This window comes from Pogona vitticeps, chromosome 4 (genome assembly GCF_051106095.1).
Source record: "Pogona vitticeps strain Pit_001003342236 chromosome 4, PviZW2.1, whole genome shotgun sequence".
Classification (NCBI taxonomy): Eukaryota; Metazoa; Chordata; class Lepidosauria; order Squamata; family Agamidae; genus Pogona; species Pogona vitticeps.
Genome location: NC_135786.1, coordinates 190,382,388 through 190,403,376, shown reverse-complemented (window position 1 = coordinate 190,403,376; position 20,989 = coordinate 190,382,388). Strand labels below are relative to the sequence as shown.

The 20,989-nt window shown below is 40.2% G+C and overlaps 2 protein-coding genes across 8 annotated transcripts in view; one reads left to right on the top strand and one right to left on the bottom strand.

The window, feature by feature from the left end:
- The window catches only part of TRAPPC8 (trafficking protein particle complex subunit 8), a 72,857-nt gene extending 62,105 nt beyond the window's left edge, over positions 1–10,752 (top strand). For all 7 annotated transcript variants that reach the window (XM_020790920.3, XM_020790919.3, XM_020790918.3 and 4 more), the window contains 3 exons: positions 4,886–5,031; positions 8,388–8,477; positions 9,772–10,752. In XM_020790920.3, coding sequence (XP_020646579.3) covers positions 4,886–5,031; positions 8,388–8,477; positions 9,772–10,006 — 471 coding nt within the window. In that variant the 3' untranslated portion in view covers positions 10,007–10,752. The remainder of the gene's footprint in view (positions 1–4,885; positions 5,032–8,387; positions 8,478–9,771) is intronic.
- Positions 10,753–13,881: 3,129 nt separating this feature from the next.
- LOC110077632 (cation channel sperm-associated auxiliary subunit delta) lies at positions 13,882–20,965 on the bottom strand. The gene has a single exon (XM_078393691.1). The coding sequence runs from the start codon at positions 18,297–18,299 to the stop codon at positions 15,927–15,929; it is 2,373 nt and encodes a 790-aa protein (XP_078249817.1). The 5' UTR covers positions 18,300–20,965; the 3' UTR covers positions 13,882–15,926.
- Between the last annotated feature and the right edge of the window lie 24 nt (positions 20,966–20,989).

Sequence of the window (20,989 nt, the reverse complement as noted above, 5' to 3'; positions counted from 1 at the left end):
ATTCAGGATTGGGACTTACATGAGTCACGGGGGGGGGGGGGGGGGAAGAGTTTCCAACCAATCTTCCTATACCCCTCTTGGTTGTCGCAGATCGTCGCACTCTTTTACTGTTAACAGATGAGGAATTCTTTAATTGGCGTTGTTACTTGTTTTGGGGTGCCATGTAGCCATTTACTCCTCTGCCATGAGGGATTATCATCACCACTTATGGAGTTTGGTGGTGCCAACCCTGTGGGTAGCTTCTGTGCACCCTTACAATTCAGGCCTTCCACATCACTAGGAGGCACTGTTGCAGGTGCATCACGAGTGCACTGCTGCTCAATATGCCTGAAAACCAGTGTCTAAGCAACTGACATGTTAGGACCTGCCATTTGTTGGTGTATGGCTTTTTAGCCAGAAAAAAAAAAGTTGTTATTCTTTATAACCTGCTCAGGCTCTAGAAGGCGACACAGTCATTGCGCTGTAACATCTGCAAGAGCCTGAAGATGTTCCCATCCGCCTACAGCATTCCGGTAACATTAAAAGCCTCAACCCCAAAGTTACCAGCCGCCGCCCCTAGACATGTGGGAGGCAGTGCCTTGACCGGCAGAACTGCAGATAGGACTGCAAAACTGAGCGGTCTTTTTACTTCTCTGTTGTTGACTAATCAATCTGTTTGACTCATTTCTATTATAGCTACCAGCTTTGCCACGATCTTCGATTTATGTTGAATCCATTAGGATCGACCGCAACATGGAGAAGATTTTTGTTCTTGTTTTTTCTCTACCATATCTACACTTCGGCAGGAAAAGATGCTTTCCAAATTCCAATCCATCTCGTGTCGAGGCCCATTATGATCAAGCACGACCAGTCCCGGCTTCGAATTGACTATCTGCCAATTCTGGGCATAAGCTCGGATCTCACTCCTTGAACAAATCTCCATCCAATATGATGTGATCCATTATCATCCTCTGTCACCTTCAGTGTGCTTCTTTTCATTTGCACAGGTCACTTCTCGGTTCACCGCATCCCGTCGATTGGGAATGTAGGAACCGCCTTTTCCAGACCCGGCCATCACTTAGCTGAGCACTTACACTTCAATCACTTCTGCTCCATGTGGCCAACTATCAATCACGATAGGCGCCTACCTAGAGCAATTATGGTCTAAGATTCTACCTCACTTGGAATCCATTAAAACAGCTTAGAAATTCTCACTCTGAGACCATGGCTCTAGCAAAGCAACACAGGATTGCTGCTAGACACGCAAAGAGCTTCAGCTGCTGTCGCATCCTTAGTATCTATAGAAGGCTCGCCTAGTCAGGATCCACTGGCTCATCAAGAAGGCAAAGGACAGAATTGAATGTCTTCCATTACATGGTACCAGTCTCTTCAGTCTAGACTGGTGACACTAGAAATTTTTTTTACACAGAATAGGAAAACAGCTAAATTATATACGGGCCAACAGCCCTTTCGTCCTTCTTTCGGTTCTACCCATAGTCCATTCAACTATATATGGAGTTTCAGCCTCCCAGACATTTCGGTTCATAAAAAATGTCACCACATCTCTCAAGGTTACGTTATATAATTGTCTTTGTTCCTCTTTGAGTAGCGTTAGACTTACTCTTTCGTCTATATCCTCCAGGAAGAGACCTCTGCCTCCTGAACAAACATGCCATATTCCAAGTTCCTACATCTGGCTTATGCAATGGCTTCTACTTCTGTGCTATTATATACATAGAAAGGACAGAGGCATCCGTCCCGTCCTTGGTCTCAGAAATCTTTTCATGTGTATTCTACCGTAGGTTTCAGATTCCACCCTCAACACTATTATCTAATCAGTAATTCCTAAGGTTTCACTACCATTTGATTTTTCAACATCTGCAAGGGCTTTCAGATGGTACAGGGCATCAGTTTGATAATAACCTTCCCCTGCAAAATATGGACATCTACCTGTACTGGTACTATGGCGTATATTTTTCTTTTAAAAAAAAATACTAGCAAACATCTCCCCAGATTTATGACCTCCACGGCTTCAGTGCTAAAGCAATACAGACTCAGCCTCGAACCACTCCAATAGTGGTATCTTTTGCTGTTTGACCAAGTAGAGGATCCCTAATCCAAGTAACTGCAAGTTCGGTTCTGTCACCGTTGGGAAGTACCGACCTTCGATGTATTCACTGGGGTCCATACGCCGACTACAGGTTTTATTGCTCCTGTGCAGGTGCGGATGGAAACACTGTCGGGGACATTTTCATATGGCAGTGGACAGGGAATCTGCCATAACTCTTCCCTCCGATACCTTTTATTCTATGGCTTTTCCATCACCATAATTCCTAATCAAACATGATCCAAATACCTCTTTGATGACCAAGGTAGTTCTAGTTCGCCTGTCTCAGATCGATATAGACAGGCACATGTGAGTTCCCTCTGGTGACTTACCTCCTATCTTTGGAGGGAAGGATGGTCTACCATCCGCATCTATCGGCCATGAACTTGCCAACCTGGAAAATACTCCCACTTTGGCATCAGTGCTCGATCGAGCTCGAAAACCATAAACTTTAATAAAATCTTTATTAAATATAATGAAACAAAGAACTACCTTACCAACTTTCTTTGAAACTGTTGCCTACTTGGCTTTCTGTTTATGCTTTAAAATGTTATATATCTGCTACTGCTGCCCATTAACCAGATGATTCTGGTACATAGGACTTTTGTCTCATTCTAGGGTCAAACATCTTTTCACAGGACTCAGTACCACCTGTCCTCCATGTAAACGCATTGTTCCTCAATGGTCTATAGATCATTCTAAATTCACTCATGTGCCTGCCATTCGAGCCCATTTTCTCTTCAAATGCGAAATTACTTACTTTGAACAGCCTTCCTAGTGGCTGTCATATCTGCCAAGGGAACATGGGAAATAGCTGGATTGTGATTCGATCCACCTTTTATTCAATTTTCCTGATAAAGTGACTTCCTACCTTAATGTCTCATTTTTTGACCTATTCGACTAGTTTTCATGTTTATCTGTGCTTCATCTTACCATCATTCTTTAGATCACCATCATCTCCTCTAGAGCACATGCTCCACAATAATTATGTAAGACGCTCACCAGCATTTTGTCTGGACACTGCCAGAGCTTCTAAACAGATGACAGGCTCTTTTTATGCTTTCATTCTTTTAATTTCGAAAGTCCAGTTTCATCCTATCCATCTCTAGATCGATGGTCCACACTGTATCTATGACTTACCAGTGGTCAGACGAGTCACCGTCTAATCAGCTTTAGCCTCGCTCCATGGAGTGCTGTCTACCTTGGCTGCATCCAGAGTAGAATCGAGATTCTTGAATTACCGTGCAGCAATATGATCCATGCCATCTACCTTTGTGGGGCACTACTGGCTACATGTAGGTACACGCAGTAACACTGGATTTGGCAGAAATGTGTTGGCATCCTTCCTACCGTGACATCCCACCTGCCAATAAGTAAGCTTGCCAGTCACCCATATGTGTGTATTCACAGAGGCCACGAAGAAGAAAGAAAGGTTACTTACCTGTAACCATGGTTCTTCGAGTGGACCTCTGTGAATTCACACTACCCGCCCATCCTCCCCTCTGTGCGTCACGGGTATCTTATTGTTGTATAACTCTCGTGCCCGGCGGACAAATTGCAGGAACTGAGGGGAATCTTGGGTGGGAGGAGCTTGTGCCTCATGGGGGATCATACCATAAAATTGTTACTTTTAGCTCTGGAATGCTCCGAGAATGTCAGCGCAGGCGCAGACTAAACCCATATGTGTGAATTCACAGAGGTCCACTCGAAGAACCATGGTTACAGGTAAGTAACCTTTCTTTTTTACTTTTGCGACACGACAACATTTTGATCCCTGTGGTCCTAATGTTCTCAATGTTCTGGAGGGTTTTTTTGTTACTCTTGGCAGATAAAGGTTTAAGTTTTTAATCAGTCAAGGTATGTATTCGTGAAGGATTTCACGGCCGGGATCTAATGGTTGTTGTGGGTTTTTCGGGCTCTTAGGCTGTGTTCTGAAGATGCTGGCCACAGAGACTGACGAAATGCTAGGAAGAACAACCTTCAGAACACGGCCTAAGAGCCCAAAAAACCCACAACAACCAGTCAAGGTATATTTGGCACCTGTCTCGGCCTCTCTGCTTTGAACAGCATCTAGTCTTCACAGTTCCTGAAGTCAAGAAGTTAGTGTCCCCATTACTGTCCTAGAGTTCATCTATTGTTCTCTTCCAACTAGTAAGACATCTTTTTGAACCTACTGTCAAAGTGCCTTTGGAACAAGTGTCTTTGAAAGTTTCCTTTTTGATTGTGGTCACCACAGTTCTTTGTATGTATACATTTTGTATTGACTCACCTTAACTGGTCTATTGACCAAGACAACACCTTTTTGCCAAAAGTATTTTCTGCTTTTCACATTTCTTAGGCTATTGTATTGCACACTTTTTCTTTACTTTAGTAAATAATTTAAACTCTCCATTTGGTTGATGATAGACAAACTCTGGCTTTTCATATTGATGGGCCCTCTTCATTTCACAAGACTACAAGACTTTTGTGTTTTGTCATTTTGGAATTTTAAAAGCGCTGGAGTTACTGCCAAAAATCTCTAGCTGTAAAAAGTTCCAGAACTTGGCTCTGAGCAGGTGCAGCCCCATATACGAGAAATCCATTAATTATATTAATACTTACTTGTCTTAAGTGATATAACTAAAAGCAAATTTATCATATAGACTGATCTTAGAAATTTCTTGTGCATGGTTCATAGAAATAGCCACTTAACATATTTTCTGTCATATAGGTATCTGGGTAATACCTGTTTCTTTCGCTTTGCAATCCTGGCTGCTTCTCAGTTTTAACTGACATTGCCTGAACACTTTTATATTACAGGAGGCACCCGAGATAGGTCTCCTAAATTTTTTTCGACCAGAAAGCACATCAGTACCTGTCCGGCCATCTCCAGATCAATTTTCCAACCTGATTAAAACTAGTCTTCATTATCCAGAAACTTTTAACCACTCATTCCATCAGAAAAGGTTTGAATATTTCTTGGTTTTAATTTTAAAGATATTTATATATGTTGAAAGTAACAATGTAATAACTACAGTGTAACCCAACAGGACAAAGAATGAAAAGAAATACCTTTTTTATATTTATCTATAATCCACCCAGGGACGTGGTGGCGCTGCGGGCTAAACCGCAGAAGCCTATGCTGCAGGGTCAGAAGACCAAGCAGTCGTAAGATCGAATCCACGTGACAGAGTGAGCTCCCGTTGCTTTGTCCCAGCTCCCGCCAACCTAGTGGTTCGAAAGTATGCAAATGCAAGTAGATAAATAGGGACCACCACGGTGGGAAGGTAACAGTGTTCCGTGTCTAAGTCGCACTGGCCATGTGACCACGGAAGATTGTCTTTGGACAAAATGCTGGCTCTATGGCTTGGAAATGGGGATGAGCACCGCCCCCTAGAGTTGAACACGACTGGACAAAAATTGTCAAGGGGAACCTTTACCTTTACTATAATCCACTCAGACTATTTAAATAATAATAATTTTGTGCAGTCAAGTCAATGGTGACCTTTTTCAGGGTATTTTAGGTAGAGAGTGCTCAGAAGTGCTTTCCCATTCCTTTCTTCTGGCGGCACCCTGGGACTTTGCTAATTGCCCAAGGCCGCACAGTCTAACTGTTGTTGGATGCACAGTGAGGAATTGAACTTCTGTCCTCTACAGCTAGATACCTAAATCACTGAATCCTTCTAAAATGACACAGCATTAGTCAAGAGCATTCACCATAACATTTGTTTTCTGAAATACAGTGGTGCCTCGCTTAACGAGCGCACCGTTTAACAACGAATCCGCATAGCGATCTGTTTTTTCAGATCGCTAATGCGATCGCACTGCGATGTTTTCAATGGCAAAACATCACATTGCGATGATCGGTAAGCGTTTCGCTTACCGATCTTCCCATTGCGATGTTTTTTTAAACAGCTGATCGGCGGTTCCAAAATGGCCGCCAGACACCCAAAATGGCCGCTGCAAACATTTTCGCACCCTGCCCTTGCTTACCGAGGGCGTGAAAATGGTGGCGCTATGGAGGAACTTCGCTGAACTGTGAGTTTGGGGCCCCATAGGAACACATTAAATGAAGTTTAATGCATTCCTATGGGATTTTTTGATCCATTTAGCAATGTTTTTGCATAGCGACGATTAATCCGGAATGGATTAACATCGCTATGCGGGGCACCACTGTATTTAGTTAAATGCAGGAGTTAAAAAGTACATAATAAGTTGTCATAAATAAAATTAAATTATTCTCAAGATTTCTGTAAACAGTATTTAATCATCAGTATTAATTTTCACCTTTGATTCTGGCAAAGGGGGGACTGTCTGCTCCATAGTTGTGTCTTAGTTAACCATCTGCATCCAACCTTGTTAGCAGAGGCTCTATCACTCCCCAAAGAGGAATGCTCCATTTTATTGCCCAGAACCATGAATGAGACAAAAATAATATATCAAGAACATAGACCAACATTTTGCTGCACTGTTCAGATAATGAATGTATAGATAGCTCCTGCTGTAATCCAGAGTGGTTGATTGTGAACAAATGCAGTTAAATCCACTTAGATGGTGAACTTCTTGGCTGCTGTCATGAATGGGCATGCATATGCAGTTTTCTGGTGGAAAGAAAAAGTTGTCCTGAAAGGAGAAAAATTTGCTGAAGTAACAAAACACCACACCTAATCTGGCTGCTCTTTAAATTAAAAAGAGAATGCTTTGCAGAAAAAGGCACTGGGTATTGGTATCCCACAATGTATTGTTATCTTAGACAGGATCTGCAAGTTGGTCCCTCAGAAAGTCAGAAACACATGCTTTGGATTTATCCTCCCTTTACATTTTGAAATTACAGTACATTAAGATTCTTCTGAGAGTTGATTCATTGTTCCTTATTCTGTAGATTTTCTTGCTTCCTATTAGGGGTGTGCCATTAGGGCTTTTTGGACACTTTTAATGTGTATCTGTGGGTTGGAACTCAAAGAATTCTGCCTAGAGAATTCTTGGAGAATTCTTGAAATTGGGAGTCTAACCCCTGACCTCCACTCTGAATGGCACATCCCTGCCACTGTCATTATGTTAATTATCAGAAGCACTCCTTTAACATTGTTCTCCCCCTCCCCCAGCTATAGTATATTGTAAAATTAATTGAAGAAGGACACAGAATAAGGTGCAGATAACTCTTTGAGTCAGCACGTACCCTGGTCTGGATCTAAACTTGCACTCGGTGGAGTTATGTTGGTGCTAGAATAATGATGTTGGGCAACAATTCTTTTTCCTTGTTTCCACTGCTGTCCCATGCCTCCTGAAAAGTTGCTACAGGGGGAGTTGTAGCACCCTTCAGAACAGCATGGGAAGTGGTGTTGGGAACTGCTAGAAGGGGGGATTGGAGAATATTGCCGACCCACTACTTTTCCCCATTGAGAAATCTCCACTTGATTAGAAACCCAGGAATCTATAGAAGGGGATATCTGAATTCAATTTGTAATCTTGTTCATTGTACATTTGTAAGTTGTTGTATAGGTTAGAATTCCAGTTAAAATTCAAGTACATAGATTCATACACAGATCATTTTCCTCCTTGTATAATGGACTCAAGGCAGTATATAGCCTTTAAAAACATGCATATAAAATATCAAAAATAACTTATTTATAAATAAATTATTAGGCGAGCAATAGTTAAATCTATAAAAATGTTAATACAGTGGTGCCCGCATAGCGACGTTAATCTGTTCCAGGATTAACGTCGCTATTCGGATTCATTGCTATGCGGGTGGAAAACCCCATAGTAACACATTAAAACGGATTTAATGCGTTCCTATTGGGCCGAAAACTCACCGCTATGCGGGGAATCCTCGATCTGGCCGCCATTTTCACTGCCCGGTAAGTGAGGGCAGGGTGCGAAAATGCTGCAGGCGGCCATTTTGCGGATGCGGCGGCCATTTTGGAACCGCCAATCAGCTGTTTAAAAAACATCGCAATGTGATAATCGGTAAGCGAAACACTTAACCGATCATCGCAATGCGATGTTTTCCCTATTAATCGCTAATGCGATTGCAAAAAACGCGTCACTATGCGGATTCATTGTTAAACGGTGCACTTGTTAAGCGAGGCACCACTGTATAAATATTAAAATACAATGATAACCAGCTACTATACCTGAAAAACACATAAATGTTTTCTACAGAAGTATGTTTCTCTTTTCCATTTGGCATCATTAATAAACACACACTCTTGGGTAACAGCAGTTGCTTCATTTGCATAAAAGGTGAATATTGTAGTCTGTAGTTGATCCAGTGCTGGAAGAATCAGGACAACATGCTAATGATACTCTCCCTTTGCAGCCTCTGTATAGTTCCAGTTACTCTTCTACTTTCAAATTGTTCTCAGGCTGATGTTGATGTGATCATTGATCTGCGACATAAAATAACAAGGTAATTTTCTAAATCTGAAAATTTTATTTTAATTATGCAATTAAAAATTAGGTTTTGACCTCTGGCCATCAGTATTTTTATCATATAAAGCATAAATATTCCTTTTGAATTTAAAGGTATAGTAAATGCATCCTTGTATGCCAATAAAGGTTTATTATTATTATTATTAAATGCATCCATAAACTATTTACTTTTGGGTAAGATTAATTGAAGTTAGCGAAAAAGCTTCAGACAAAATAAAATATTATGTACATTGAAAAAGTTTCAGTTTAAAACATACATATTTAACTTAACAATGAAAGTTACTAAAACATTTTAAAATTTAAGCATGATTTAATATAACAGCTGCCACCAGTAGAGTGCTTCTGCTGATGGATGCTTTCCTTGCTGCCCCCATGTGTCCTAAAACTGGTTCTGGAGGGTTGGGAAATCATTTGGAGCTGAGTTTTGGCAGTGTGAAGAGTTTTGCAGAGGCAAAGAGAAGAAAGTTCTCTTAGTCCCTTCAGTCATACTGGCAGTCAGGAGCTGGGACAATATACTGTAGAGTTGGGCCAGTAGTCTTCTATAGTCATTTATGTGCCAAATGTCTTACAAACTGGCAGCTACGGAAGTTGTGTAGCACAATGAGTGTATCTACCCAAATTAAATTTGTTCCTATGTGACTGGAATGCAGATGCACCTGAATATTCTCCATACATTTTTTACATATACTGTATAGTAAAGTGGCTAGAATGCTATCCATGATTCCAATCAGATATTGGGACTGTGCCATTTGTTTTGGTTTGGTTTCCAAACCCTAGAATTCTGCAGGAATTTCCCAAGCAGGATTCTGGGAGTTCCAGCCACAGACTCATACCTATAGCCACACACATTTTCCGTACCTGGGTCAGGGTCTATCACTAAGGCTGCATGGCGTAACTCAGGCCTTTCTTCCTGTTGTGAATGTACAAAAAAAAGGAAACTGTCACAGTGCTAATTGGAGTAGTAATTCTTCAGGAGGTGTCTTTATAGAACTTAAAGGACAATGAAATTACCACTCACAGGAAGCACCCTGACAACTTCCTTCTTTACAGTAATATTAACTGAATTATATAAGCAAACATGTAGTGTGAAATTTCTTGCAATGCAAATAAATGTAGGAACAGAATGCTAGTGTAAATGTAATTGGCTTTGTTTTACCTCATTATGCTTGCATAAAATTATTTAGCAGCTTCTCTTTGCCTGTGTTTTGGGTTTATACTTATTTTCAGACCAAAGAAGGAAAAATGTGACATACTTGCTTTCTCTTTTCCAGTCCAGAAACACTTGACATCCATGGTTCATTTACTTGGCTTGGGCAAACACAATACAAACTTCAACTGAAAAGCCAGGAAGTGTCTAGTGTTCAGTTAAAGGCCTGTTTCGTTCACACAGGAGTTTATAATCTTGGAACCCCACGAATATTCGCCAAGCTTTCAGACCAGGTTACTTTGTTTGAAACAAGTCAACAAAATTCAATGCCAGCACTGATAATCATCAACAGTATTTGAGTGTCTGGGAGATTCTTTTAAAAATGAAGCAGCGCAGATCTGTTGTTTACTGCATTTCTTTGAATCCACAATTGTGGCATATGAGCTGTTAAATAGATGTAGATAAAATGTGAACATATTATGATTACCTGTCTACTTCTGTTTCATAATGCCAGGCATATTGGACTGAAATTTCACTTTTTAAATAAGTATCTCGTTAAGTTAACTGGAAATACCCATGTAAATTTAAGATTCCTAAACCAGATTGGAAAATCCTTATATGTTTAGACCTGTCAAAAATTGCAGCTCTGCTGCTATTGGAGACTGACAGCATGAGTTAATATTTGTGGCTGTATTAGCAGGCAGTTTAGGACAAAGACCCTTGTTGGCCTTTTTTCTTTTTTTGATCAAGCCATCTGTTCCTGTAAAGTCCGATAAGATATTAAATACAAGCCTCACTTTTTCATTTTCACTTTTTAAAAAGTGAAATAAAGACTTTTCTCATGTACTGATTTCCAGTCCTCCATGGAAATTGCATATAATTACATTTAATATTAAACATTTGAAACCTGTTTTAAGTATTTTCTCACTCATCTCAATAGAAAATGCACTATTCCAAACCATGTCTGTCATTTAAACTCATTCACTTTATTATGTAACTATAACAATTCACTTGATCTGTTTTAATTACCAGTTAATTAAGCTTTTCAAGAAATGTATTATATTTATAACAAATGTTCTGTAAATAGAATAAAATGTGCACCACATTTGTTGCACTGATTTATTTCATAAACATTTCTGAAACAATGGACAAAATTAAGGTGGCCTATTATACCAGATGATTAGTGCTGCTGTAATTAGCAATGCCGTCTTTATTTCTTCTAGCTCTTTTGAACAGACTGCTTTGCTAACTTTTATCCTTCACTGCTACTCAGCCCAAAATGGCATTTGCCATCATTTCAGGTTGATAATTTAAGTGAGTCGAGTGACAACTACCAAGCCATTGCCAAAGCTTCATTTTAACTATTCAGAAAGGGTGATAATGAGAATTACGAAGAGAATGCATTAGAATGTTCAAAATTCTTTGACTTATGCAATAGATGTAATTTGTATATTGAGCAGGAAGCAAGGGAGGGAATTATGTGTTAGCCATTAAATATCAGAGGAGAACAACCTCTGATCATATAAGTGGTTCCCAACCTTAGGTAACCCAGGTATTCTTGGACTGCAACTCCCAGAAGCCTTCACTACTAGCTGTGCTGGCTGGGGTTTCTGGGCGTTGCAGTCCAAGAACACCTGGAGTTACCCAAGGTTGGGAGACACTAGCAAAGGTAATGTCTTATGTATCAATAGAGTCCTCTCTCCTATGCCTTAAATATGTCTTTACTTCTGTGCCAGTTTCTACAGTAGATATCTCGCGGAATATCTAACTTCCCAACTTTGAAACAAAGTTCCCTGTAGTTGTCATTGATTTTCAGCTTATTTATCAAATGTACTGAGAAATTTTCAGTCTGCCTAAACATTGAAGGGAAAAGATAACCCATGGGTAGTATACACTTTCTTCCTTTAGCATTGTGAGTCTATACCATCCACTTTTGTGATGAGGTGGCAAGCTTGTAGAAGAGGCATTCAAAAGCGTATTTGGTTTTAGTGCTTCGAAGCAGGCTTGATATTCCAATAAGGTCTGATTTATGCTATGGGACAAATAGTTCTCTGTGTCTTCAATAGCATGATAGCTGGTTAGCTTCTCTGTGTACAATTGCATAAAAACGCAAAGGAGAAAATGATTTCAGATAAGCATTAATAAAACTATGACAATCTGATATCATTAGAACGTTTTTAAAAAACTAGAGTTGGAGGGTCTCTGTCAAGGTTTTTTCCCCTTTTCTTTTGACTTCTCCACCAAGCTCTTTTGTTTGATAGGTACTTACTGCTCTTTCCTATGAGAGATACTTAGAGTGTTGTGTTTTTGAGTGAAGGCATCTAGTATAATCTCTGGGCATTTCTCATTAACAGGATGCCCCCTATACTCTTCAGTAGCCACTTAGATTGATGGCAGGCAGAAGTCAGATATTTTCTGGTAAAGGCCTTTTATGTGTCAGCCTTTGGGGTTGAGGGAGAGATGTTTAAAGGGAAAAGCTAAGTGCCTAGGAAAGGAAGGAGAGAAAAGTCAGTTTTAACCATGGCAGTTGAAACTTTGTGAGGCACTCACCATACAGAAGGTGCATTAGGTTCTCTTGTAGCAGTTCAATCTCTGAAGCAAGTGTACTGTTTAATTAAAAAAGGAATTGTGACCACTGCGATGAAAAAGGTGGAAAAAACAGACATTCCACAACATTTACATGGATCAGGAAGAAGTAATTGCTGACAGTGAAAACAGTTGTTACTGCTAGAAAAACTAGTTAACTAAATGTGACATATAGGCCAAAATCCTGTTGAAGGAAGTCACATGGGAAAGAGCAAACAATCAGACAGACTGTTTTTCCCTTTTGCTTGCTATTTGTCACATGACAGACAGTACATGAACAACTGCTGAACCAAGGGGTTAATAGGTGGAATCACTTTAACATTTGGCGCTTCTCCTTGTGCAGTCTCATAAGCCAGTAAAGCCATACCTGTATTCTGGGGAAGTCTGGGAAGTCGTCCTAGTTAAAAAGCAAACGTTTTCCCTCAAACATTGGTTTTCTTTTGGAAAGCTGGGAAAGTCAGAGAAGCTATCTAGAATAAAAACTTTGGAATCCATGTTGGCGTGAAACAAATTCTGTGCTGATGACATACTTTTGTAATTTTTTAATTGGCCTAATAAAGTTATCACTGGATTTATCTAGAATAAGTACTTCTTCGTGGCCTCTGTGAATCACACTATGGGTAATCCGCGCATGCACAGGGCCTCGTCGGAATATTCTACAGCTTCTGCGGTAGCAAAGGAAAATATATTAGCATAGACCCCTCCCCCCTAGTATATGTACCTTGGCGCCAAAGCTCTCCCTTCAGTTAGGTCAACCGCTACATAAGAGGTGTGATAGTGGGGAGGCTGGGTCAGGACGTGTGAATTACAGAGGTCCACTTGAAGAACTACAGTTACAGGTAAGTAACCTGTTGCTCCTCCACAAAGTTGTAGTCTGGTTTCAGCAGGACAGGCCCAACACTATCCTGATAACTCTATGCTGGCTGTGACAGCCATGGTTCCCAATTCTCCACCAGCTGTCGTCCGACATTTATCACCTGCCCTGTCTACCTCACCTGCTCATACAGAACAAAAATCAAATTCTCCGCCCAGATCTCCCTGCTCTTCATCTCACAGCACGGAGGATTCAGCCTCACTGATAAATGTCATTCATCATGCAAAGAAACCTTCAACCAGGAAGGCCTAAATGTATAAATGGGGGGAAAATCCAAGCTTTTACTGCAGTGTCATCTTTTTCCTCAACCAACTCCTCTCTTACCACTGTCTTATGTTTTTTATTACAGTTAAAAAATAAGGGTCTTTCTCTCTCGTACCTCAAGGTCTACCTTTCTGAAATTGTGGCTTATCAAACCTCTCAGCAACTAGGTTTTCCAGACACCCTACTCTGAAACGTTTCCTCAAGGGGCTATCACACCTCTACCACAGATGTCCATCTTCCACCACCTCATTGGTCACTGACATTCATCCTTTGACAACTTACAAGGGCCCTGTTTGAGCCCTGACATCAACTGACTTCAGGTTACTTACCTTCAAAACGATATTTCTTGTGGCCATCACATCAACTTGACGTCCTAGTGAACTTGCGGCCTTAATGTCTGACTGCCCTTATCTCCAGTTTTACCCAGATAAAGTTAAACTTTTTGTAGATTTTTTTCCTACCCAAGGTTGTCTCCCAATTCCACCTATCCCAACCTTTAGTTCTACCTACTTTTTCCCATCTCCTCCTACTCATCAAAAAAGGATCATCCATACTCTGGATGTAAGACAGGCTCTGGCTTTTACATAGCCCACACTCAATCCTTCAGATGCTCAGCTAGACTTTTGTCATCTACCGACTTCCTGCCAAGGGTCTTCAAGTTACATTGCAGAGAATATCTAACCGGGTTGCATCTACCATCCAGCTTGCTTATCAGCTTGCTGAAATTCCAGCACCACAGAGTATCCACCCTCATTCTATGGCATTGGCAACATCTATGGCATTTCTTCGGGGTGTCCCCATACCAGACATCTGCGCCTCTGCCCCATGGTCACAGCTGTCCATGTTTATCAGTCACTACAGATTGGATGTTCAGCAGTAATCTGATGCTGCTTTTGAGTGTGCTGTGATATCATCTACCTTGGCGTGACACCCTCCTCCGACTACGGTAGCTTTTTAGTCACCCATAGTGTGATTTACAGAGGCCACAAAGAAGAACAATAGGTTACTTACTTGTAACTGTAGGTCTTCGAGTGGACCTCTGTGATTCACACATCCTGACCTGGCCTCCCCACTGTCGCACCCTTTTCTTTATGCGGCGGTTGACCTAACTGAAGGGAGAGCCTTGGCGCCAAGGTACATATAGTGGGGGGAGGGGTCCATGCTAATGTATTTTCCTTTGCTACCACAGAAGCTCTAGAATATTCCGACGAGACTCTGCACATACATGGATTACCCATGGGTGCGATGATCGTGGGGAAGCGATCATTGCAAAGCCCCCGCCGATCAGCTGTGCGAAAATGGGGACTTTGCAATGATTGCAGGAAGCGATCATCGCAAAGTCCCCATTTTTGCACAGCTGATCGGCGGTTCCAAAATGGCCGCTGGGTAAACAAAATTGCTGCCCGCTGTTTTGCCTCGCTTTAGAGGCACCGAAAATGGCTGCCGCAATGGAGGATTTTCGCATAAGGTGAGTTTTTAAGCCCATAGGAATGCATTAAACGCGTTTTAATGCATTTCTATGGGCTTTTTAAAATTGCTTAGTGATGAAATCGCATAGCAGCGATTTTTGCTGTGCAGTTTAACATCGCTAAGCGAGGCACCACTGTATTAAGTACTTGCAGCAATTCACTGCTGGGATGTACATTAATTGTGGGATGCTTGTGGGTATAACTGATAGTATTTTGGCCAGTGTATTTCAGCTTGTGTGTAGGAAACTTCACCATCCAGTATAGCTCAAAACTGATACCACTGATTTTGTCATATGATGTGTGCACAATTCTAACAACTAGCTCAGAGAAGGAACTGTACAAATCACTTTGTTCAGCTACATACACATAAAAACAAGTCTGGTCTGGACATGTATATAAACATTTTATTTGACTTGGAACACTCTTTCTCTTAGATAATATTATGACTGATAAGCAAGCAGTTGCATGTGCCTGTAATATGACTGTTTCGCTGCATAAAGCGGCCTGAGGACATTTGAAAGCTAGCTATTTGCTGACTTGGAGATTAAAGGAATATGCATGTCAGAAATACATAGTAGAATCAAATTGAATTGGAGAGGGATGATCACTCCCTTGTGCAACCCCAGCATCATTTCTGGATGAAATAAATGGAATACTCTGCAGCTGTTTTCAGGTGCTTTGGAAGACTTGTGGGGCAGGGGGAAAGGAAGAAAGATCTAATCTGTGGATGTCTGACTACCAGCGCAACACTGGATTTATTTCATTTATTGGATAAAAATACAACAAAACAATATATTGTTTGTATCATGACTAATTGGATTGGTGGTTCTTGAAGATAAGACACATGGTTGTGTTCATTGAATTTGTACCTGGATCTTCTTCCAAAGCCCAAAACAAAATACAGTACAGTAGTTTCTTTCAGTAGTCAGACTAATGAAGCTGCATTTATTTAAATTACTCCTAAAGTAATTTGTTTACCAAGCAAATAATTCTTTCCAATGCTGTTATAACATTCTGAATTGATACCTGTGTTTACTTCATTGAGCATGAGACTAAATGACAAAAATATCAGGTCCAAACTGAATATCAGGTCCAAACTGACTTCATTCTTGCATTCTCTTTCAATAATTTAGGAAAGTAGTATACCATTAAGATTGTGCCAAAAATGAGAACCAGAAAGCTGACTAGTGTTTTCCCAGCATTGATCTCAGACTTGGGGAGGGCACCGTGCACATAAACACTGAAAACTGTTGTTAGGTCACAGTAGCTATAAAATGCATCTACAACAATGACTTTGAAGACATAAATGCCATTGTACTGTTGAAATAATACTCTGTTTTTCTCATTCATATTTAGAACTTGATACTTTGAGGAAGCTGATGGCAACGACTTATTTCCTCTGGGTTTCTTGCAACTCTCATAATTAATTCTAGTCCATGTACTACCACTTAGGTTCACTCCAGGATCATCTTGTGTTTGAATAGTCCAGTTCTGTGCTTTTGATAAGCAATTGGCCTCTACTTCAGTAAGGAGATAATCGTAATTATGCATTCCATTTATTTCAAACAGTACAAAATCAGCTGAAACATACTCTACAAATTTATCTTCATCCCACAGTTCAAGAAGTGGAAGCCATGGAATGTCATAATATAGGAGAAGAGGACATCCCCAGAGATCATAACGATAGGTTACATTAAGGTCTTCCTGTGCTAAACCTTTTCTGCCACGAAACAAAGGATCATAAACATTCCGATCAATGAAATAAGTTAAATTCTGTAGTAGGCGTTGCTCAAAGAGGCCTTTGCTACATGCTGTTGTAGTTTTCACAATTCTGATATGTTTCTTAGGTGGACAGTCCACTGCAATGAGAGCTGTCAATGGATGCATATCAACACAAAATATGCCTTTGTTGTATATGTCCACAGTAAATGAAGATAACTTGCCGAATAAATAATCATTTTGAAAATCCTGATGAGCCATACCTGAGAATTGTTGCTCCAGCAACTTAATATATAATATGTATTGAGGATTTCCATCATAGGTATAGCCTTCTTGAACTAAGTGTGCTTGGAATGCCAGGACATGGGGATTGCTCACCGTTACGTATGGATATGCCCCAGTGCCTGGCTTGGGCACAAATGTGACATTAAAATAAAGTTGCTGCTTCACATCAATGTAAAACATATGATCATGGAACTCACCACTGAGGATCTCTACAGGACAAGATGGCAGTGGGGGCCGCAAATTCATGAGTGTGTCCTGTATGTTGATGATGCATTTCTCAAAATGGTAATGTGCAGAATCATTGCTGCGAACAGGGTTTATGATGCTAAGTGTTCCAGTATTCTCAAACATCAGCACTTCACAAGGTTCTCTTGTGTCGTTACTATTTTCTTTCCCAAGATGCACCATTTGGTTGGAGTTCATGTCAAGGCTTCCATAGAAAAGCTGATGCCTGGTGAGGGCTGCAATCTCTGTACTGCTAACAGCCACAAAGCATACACCATCTTCATGCAAAGGCAAGGTCTTGTTTGGATAGCTGTCTGTGGGAATTATAGTGATGCCTTCTGTTGTCAGTCCATTGTTGGAGGAGCTTACGAAAGAGTCCTGGGTCCAAAATTTGATATAACCTTTCATGCCAGGGGGAAGTATGCTTTGAACTCTCTCATTGTCATGGGGTTCTAACTCAAAAGGTGTGCCTGTTTCATTTCTCATGTCCCGGAAGTCTCCATACATGAAGTAAATAGATGTCACATTACCTTCAGTCTTATTGAGGAGCATTCCAATTTCAGATATGGAAGCAAAATTGTAGACACCGAGCAGTATGCCATCTGTGTGAGGCCTACTCAGTAAAGGCTGAAACACATAGCCTCCATCTAATGAGTAGAAGATGTGGCTGTCCTCAACCAAATTGCCTGTATCATATGCCAGAACAATACTACTGATCTCAAGGCAGCCAGGATATATAAAAGAATAGCAGCAATCATAATTTGAGAGTTCAGTAACTGGATAATTAATTCCAATTGACTGTTTCCATATTGTCCATGGTGAATAGAAATAAATAAAAATGTTCCCATTGACTACCAGCAGAACCCGAGTTGTCTGAATAAAGGCAGCAGCACTAACCAAGGCTGGTGATACTGTCATTTCTTTTGGGATGACTACTGGCAGAAGACTACTCTCAAATCTATCCAAACTAAGAAACACCTGTGGCCCAAGGTAAATAGCTGGGGCAATGCCCCTCTTAAATTGTTTTCCACATGGATGCTGTATCAGGAGAGGGTCCTCATGGCTGAAACGCAAAGGCTCACCAACTTTATCCAGCAATGGGTCAAAAGATGAAGCTGAACGAACTAGTCGCTTATTAGTGCATGGCCAAGAGCCAACATTCACCCCAACTGAGCACAGCCAAAACTTCACTGACAAGACAAAGTAGGAACCACACTTCCACATGAACATGATCTCATTCCCTTTGATCAAATGTGGCAAGGGAGGGGAAGGATAAAGGTAAGCGCAGTAGTGTTATATTTCGTTCCCTCAGAGTTCTCCTCTCAACTGCTCTGGCTGCTGATTCCAAAGGCAGTTGACTGAGTTAAGAGGGGGAGGGGTACCAGAGGAATGCCTTGTACATTACTCTTGTTGACGGTGGTATATTTTTTTGCTGCTTTTAGTGCATCATCGTCATCATTTATTCATTTGTTCATCTAAAATATTTTTAGCCCACCTTTTTCTGGAAAGAGGACTCAGTGGTGCTAAGTATCTGGGACAGATTAGCAGTAGTTGCATGCCAATTTTTCTTACGCAATGAATAAGATGAAATAGTAATTTAATACTGAAGCCAAGTACAGACAGCACAGAAGTAGTGTTTTTGTTACACCAAAGTTTGAAGCTGTCTCTGTATCCATTGTTTCTTGTGACACTGATAAGATTCCATTTTCATTTAATTTACAGACTGCTATTTTGCCAGCCCCTCAAATTTTGCGATAGACCTGAGGTTAACTTGAACAAATAGGAACTCAATAACCGGTGTTTGCTATTATAGTGAACAACAGGACCTACAAAAAGATGCTGGAATTTCTTTTCAAGTGAAGCATTCTCCAGCCTACATTCTCTTTCAGTCTCTCTCTCCCCCCCTCCCCGTGACCTTTTTTCCCCTCTTTACCTCTTCCATATGTATTGGCTTTCTTACTGTCTAATTGTCTTTTTCTCTCTGCCCTGCACCTTGCATATGTGTGTTCATGTTCCTTGGTTTTGCCTCCACAGCAGCTGACATGGGACTGTCAAATTTTACCATGATAGAAACTCCAAAGGTAGTAGTGGAGCTGCATCTAATCCCTGTCTTCCCTCTGCTGAACAGCTGACCTACAGATTTACGAACAGTAAAGAAATGGCTTCTTCAGATTGTCCTGTTCTTTTCCAGGAAAAATGTTTTTCCAACATTACGACAATGGGAAAGGAGGAAAAAGCAGAGTGGTTTGTTGATTATTTCCACTGATTCAGTGGGCCTACTCTTGTGCAATTTGCTATCCTAAGAAACAGGGTTTTGACTTTTGTGATGCCCCAATAAAGAAGAAAAGAAAAAAGGGGGAAAGTCAAATAGGAAGGAGGGTGAGATGGAACCTGGCAGGTGAAACTCCTAGACTTTCTTTTTAATTTTTTTTTTAATTTGTCTTAAACTACAGCATGAACATAATCATAGAATCCATAAAACAAAATACAAGTCAACTGTGTTCCCCACCACCATAGTCGGGACCTCTTGCAGTAATCCTCTTCTTCCTCTATCCTTCTTCTTCTTTCTTTCTTTATTGTCCTCTTCTCCAGAACTGCATTGATTCTTGATTTGGAGCTTTCCCTTTTCCTCTTGTTAGCACATATTCAAGAAATCTTCCCCATATATCATAGAAATTATTCTTTTTCCTCTCTCCTTTCTTAACCTTTAAGTTACAAGTTAACTTATCATTTATAGCAGTGTTCCATATTTCATTATACCATTCTTCCATTTGAAATTCAGACTTTGATTTCCAGTTCCTAGCTATTATTAATCTGGCCGCTGCTAATAAATTGGTAATCAACTCTCTAGTCATCTTATCATATTGCACATTCTCAAATATTGATAACAGAGCTATCTCTGGATTAAATTCTATATCTTTTTCACATATATCATTAAGTTCTTTAAAGATTAGTTTCCAAAATCTTTGTACGTTTTCGCATTCCCACTACATATGAAAGTATGTACCAATTTGCTTCTCACATTTCCAACAGACATTCAGATAACTAGCGTTAATTTTATTTAATTTTGTCTGTGTCAAATACCATCTTAAACCCAATTTGAAAAAATGTTCTTTTATTCTCACTGACATAAATCATAAAACCCTCGTTTTCCACATCTTCCTCCATTCTTCATTATTTATTCATTTTCCTAGGTCTTGTTCCCACACTAACTTCAGTCCTTCTTTCTCAATCTCCTCTTCTTCTAGATCTAGCAGGAATCTATAAATTTTACTGACTGCACCCTTTACTGAATCAGTCATCTGAATATATTCATGATAAAGGAATTGTTAATACTGTACTTTGTATATTCTCTACCTTTATTATACTTCTTTACCCATTCATTAGTCCATCTTTCTAATTGCATATAATTCAACTATGATATATTCTTATTATGAAGGATTTGTTTCATTTGATCTTTCAATCTCATTTTATACAACCAGTTTTTTAATCCAATCACTTTTTTTCTTTAAACTCTTAGACTTTTTAACAGTGTGTTTGTGGCTCCTCCTCCTGCAGGTACATTGCAAGCAGTCACTTTGCCAGAGGCAGGGCTTCCGTATCATGCAAAGTGCAATGCTAAGTACACACTTAGTGTCACATTTGGAGGAATATGAAAGAATATTAGATGATCTCTCCCTACAGGAATGGCCAGTTTAGATCACAAGACTGGCCAATCCCTGCTCTGAAATTCTGGGATTTTGAAAGGTGCTACTTTCCTACTCTTTTGAGCTATACTTTGAACCCAGAACTTCTTTATTGTGGTTGCTCCCCCCCCGTACCTGTGAAGGACTTACCCAACAACTGTTCATTTTGATTGCCGCATTCTTTATTAAGTATTAAATTAATGTAGCAGTTGTTCCTGATTTATCTGCCTCTTT

Coding starts and splice junctions, on each gene's coding strand:
- LOC110077632 (XM_078393691.1), bottom strand. CDS start 18,299: ATGTTCATGTGGAAGTGTGGTTCCTACTTTGTCTTGTCAGTGAAGTTT.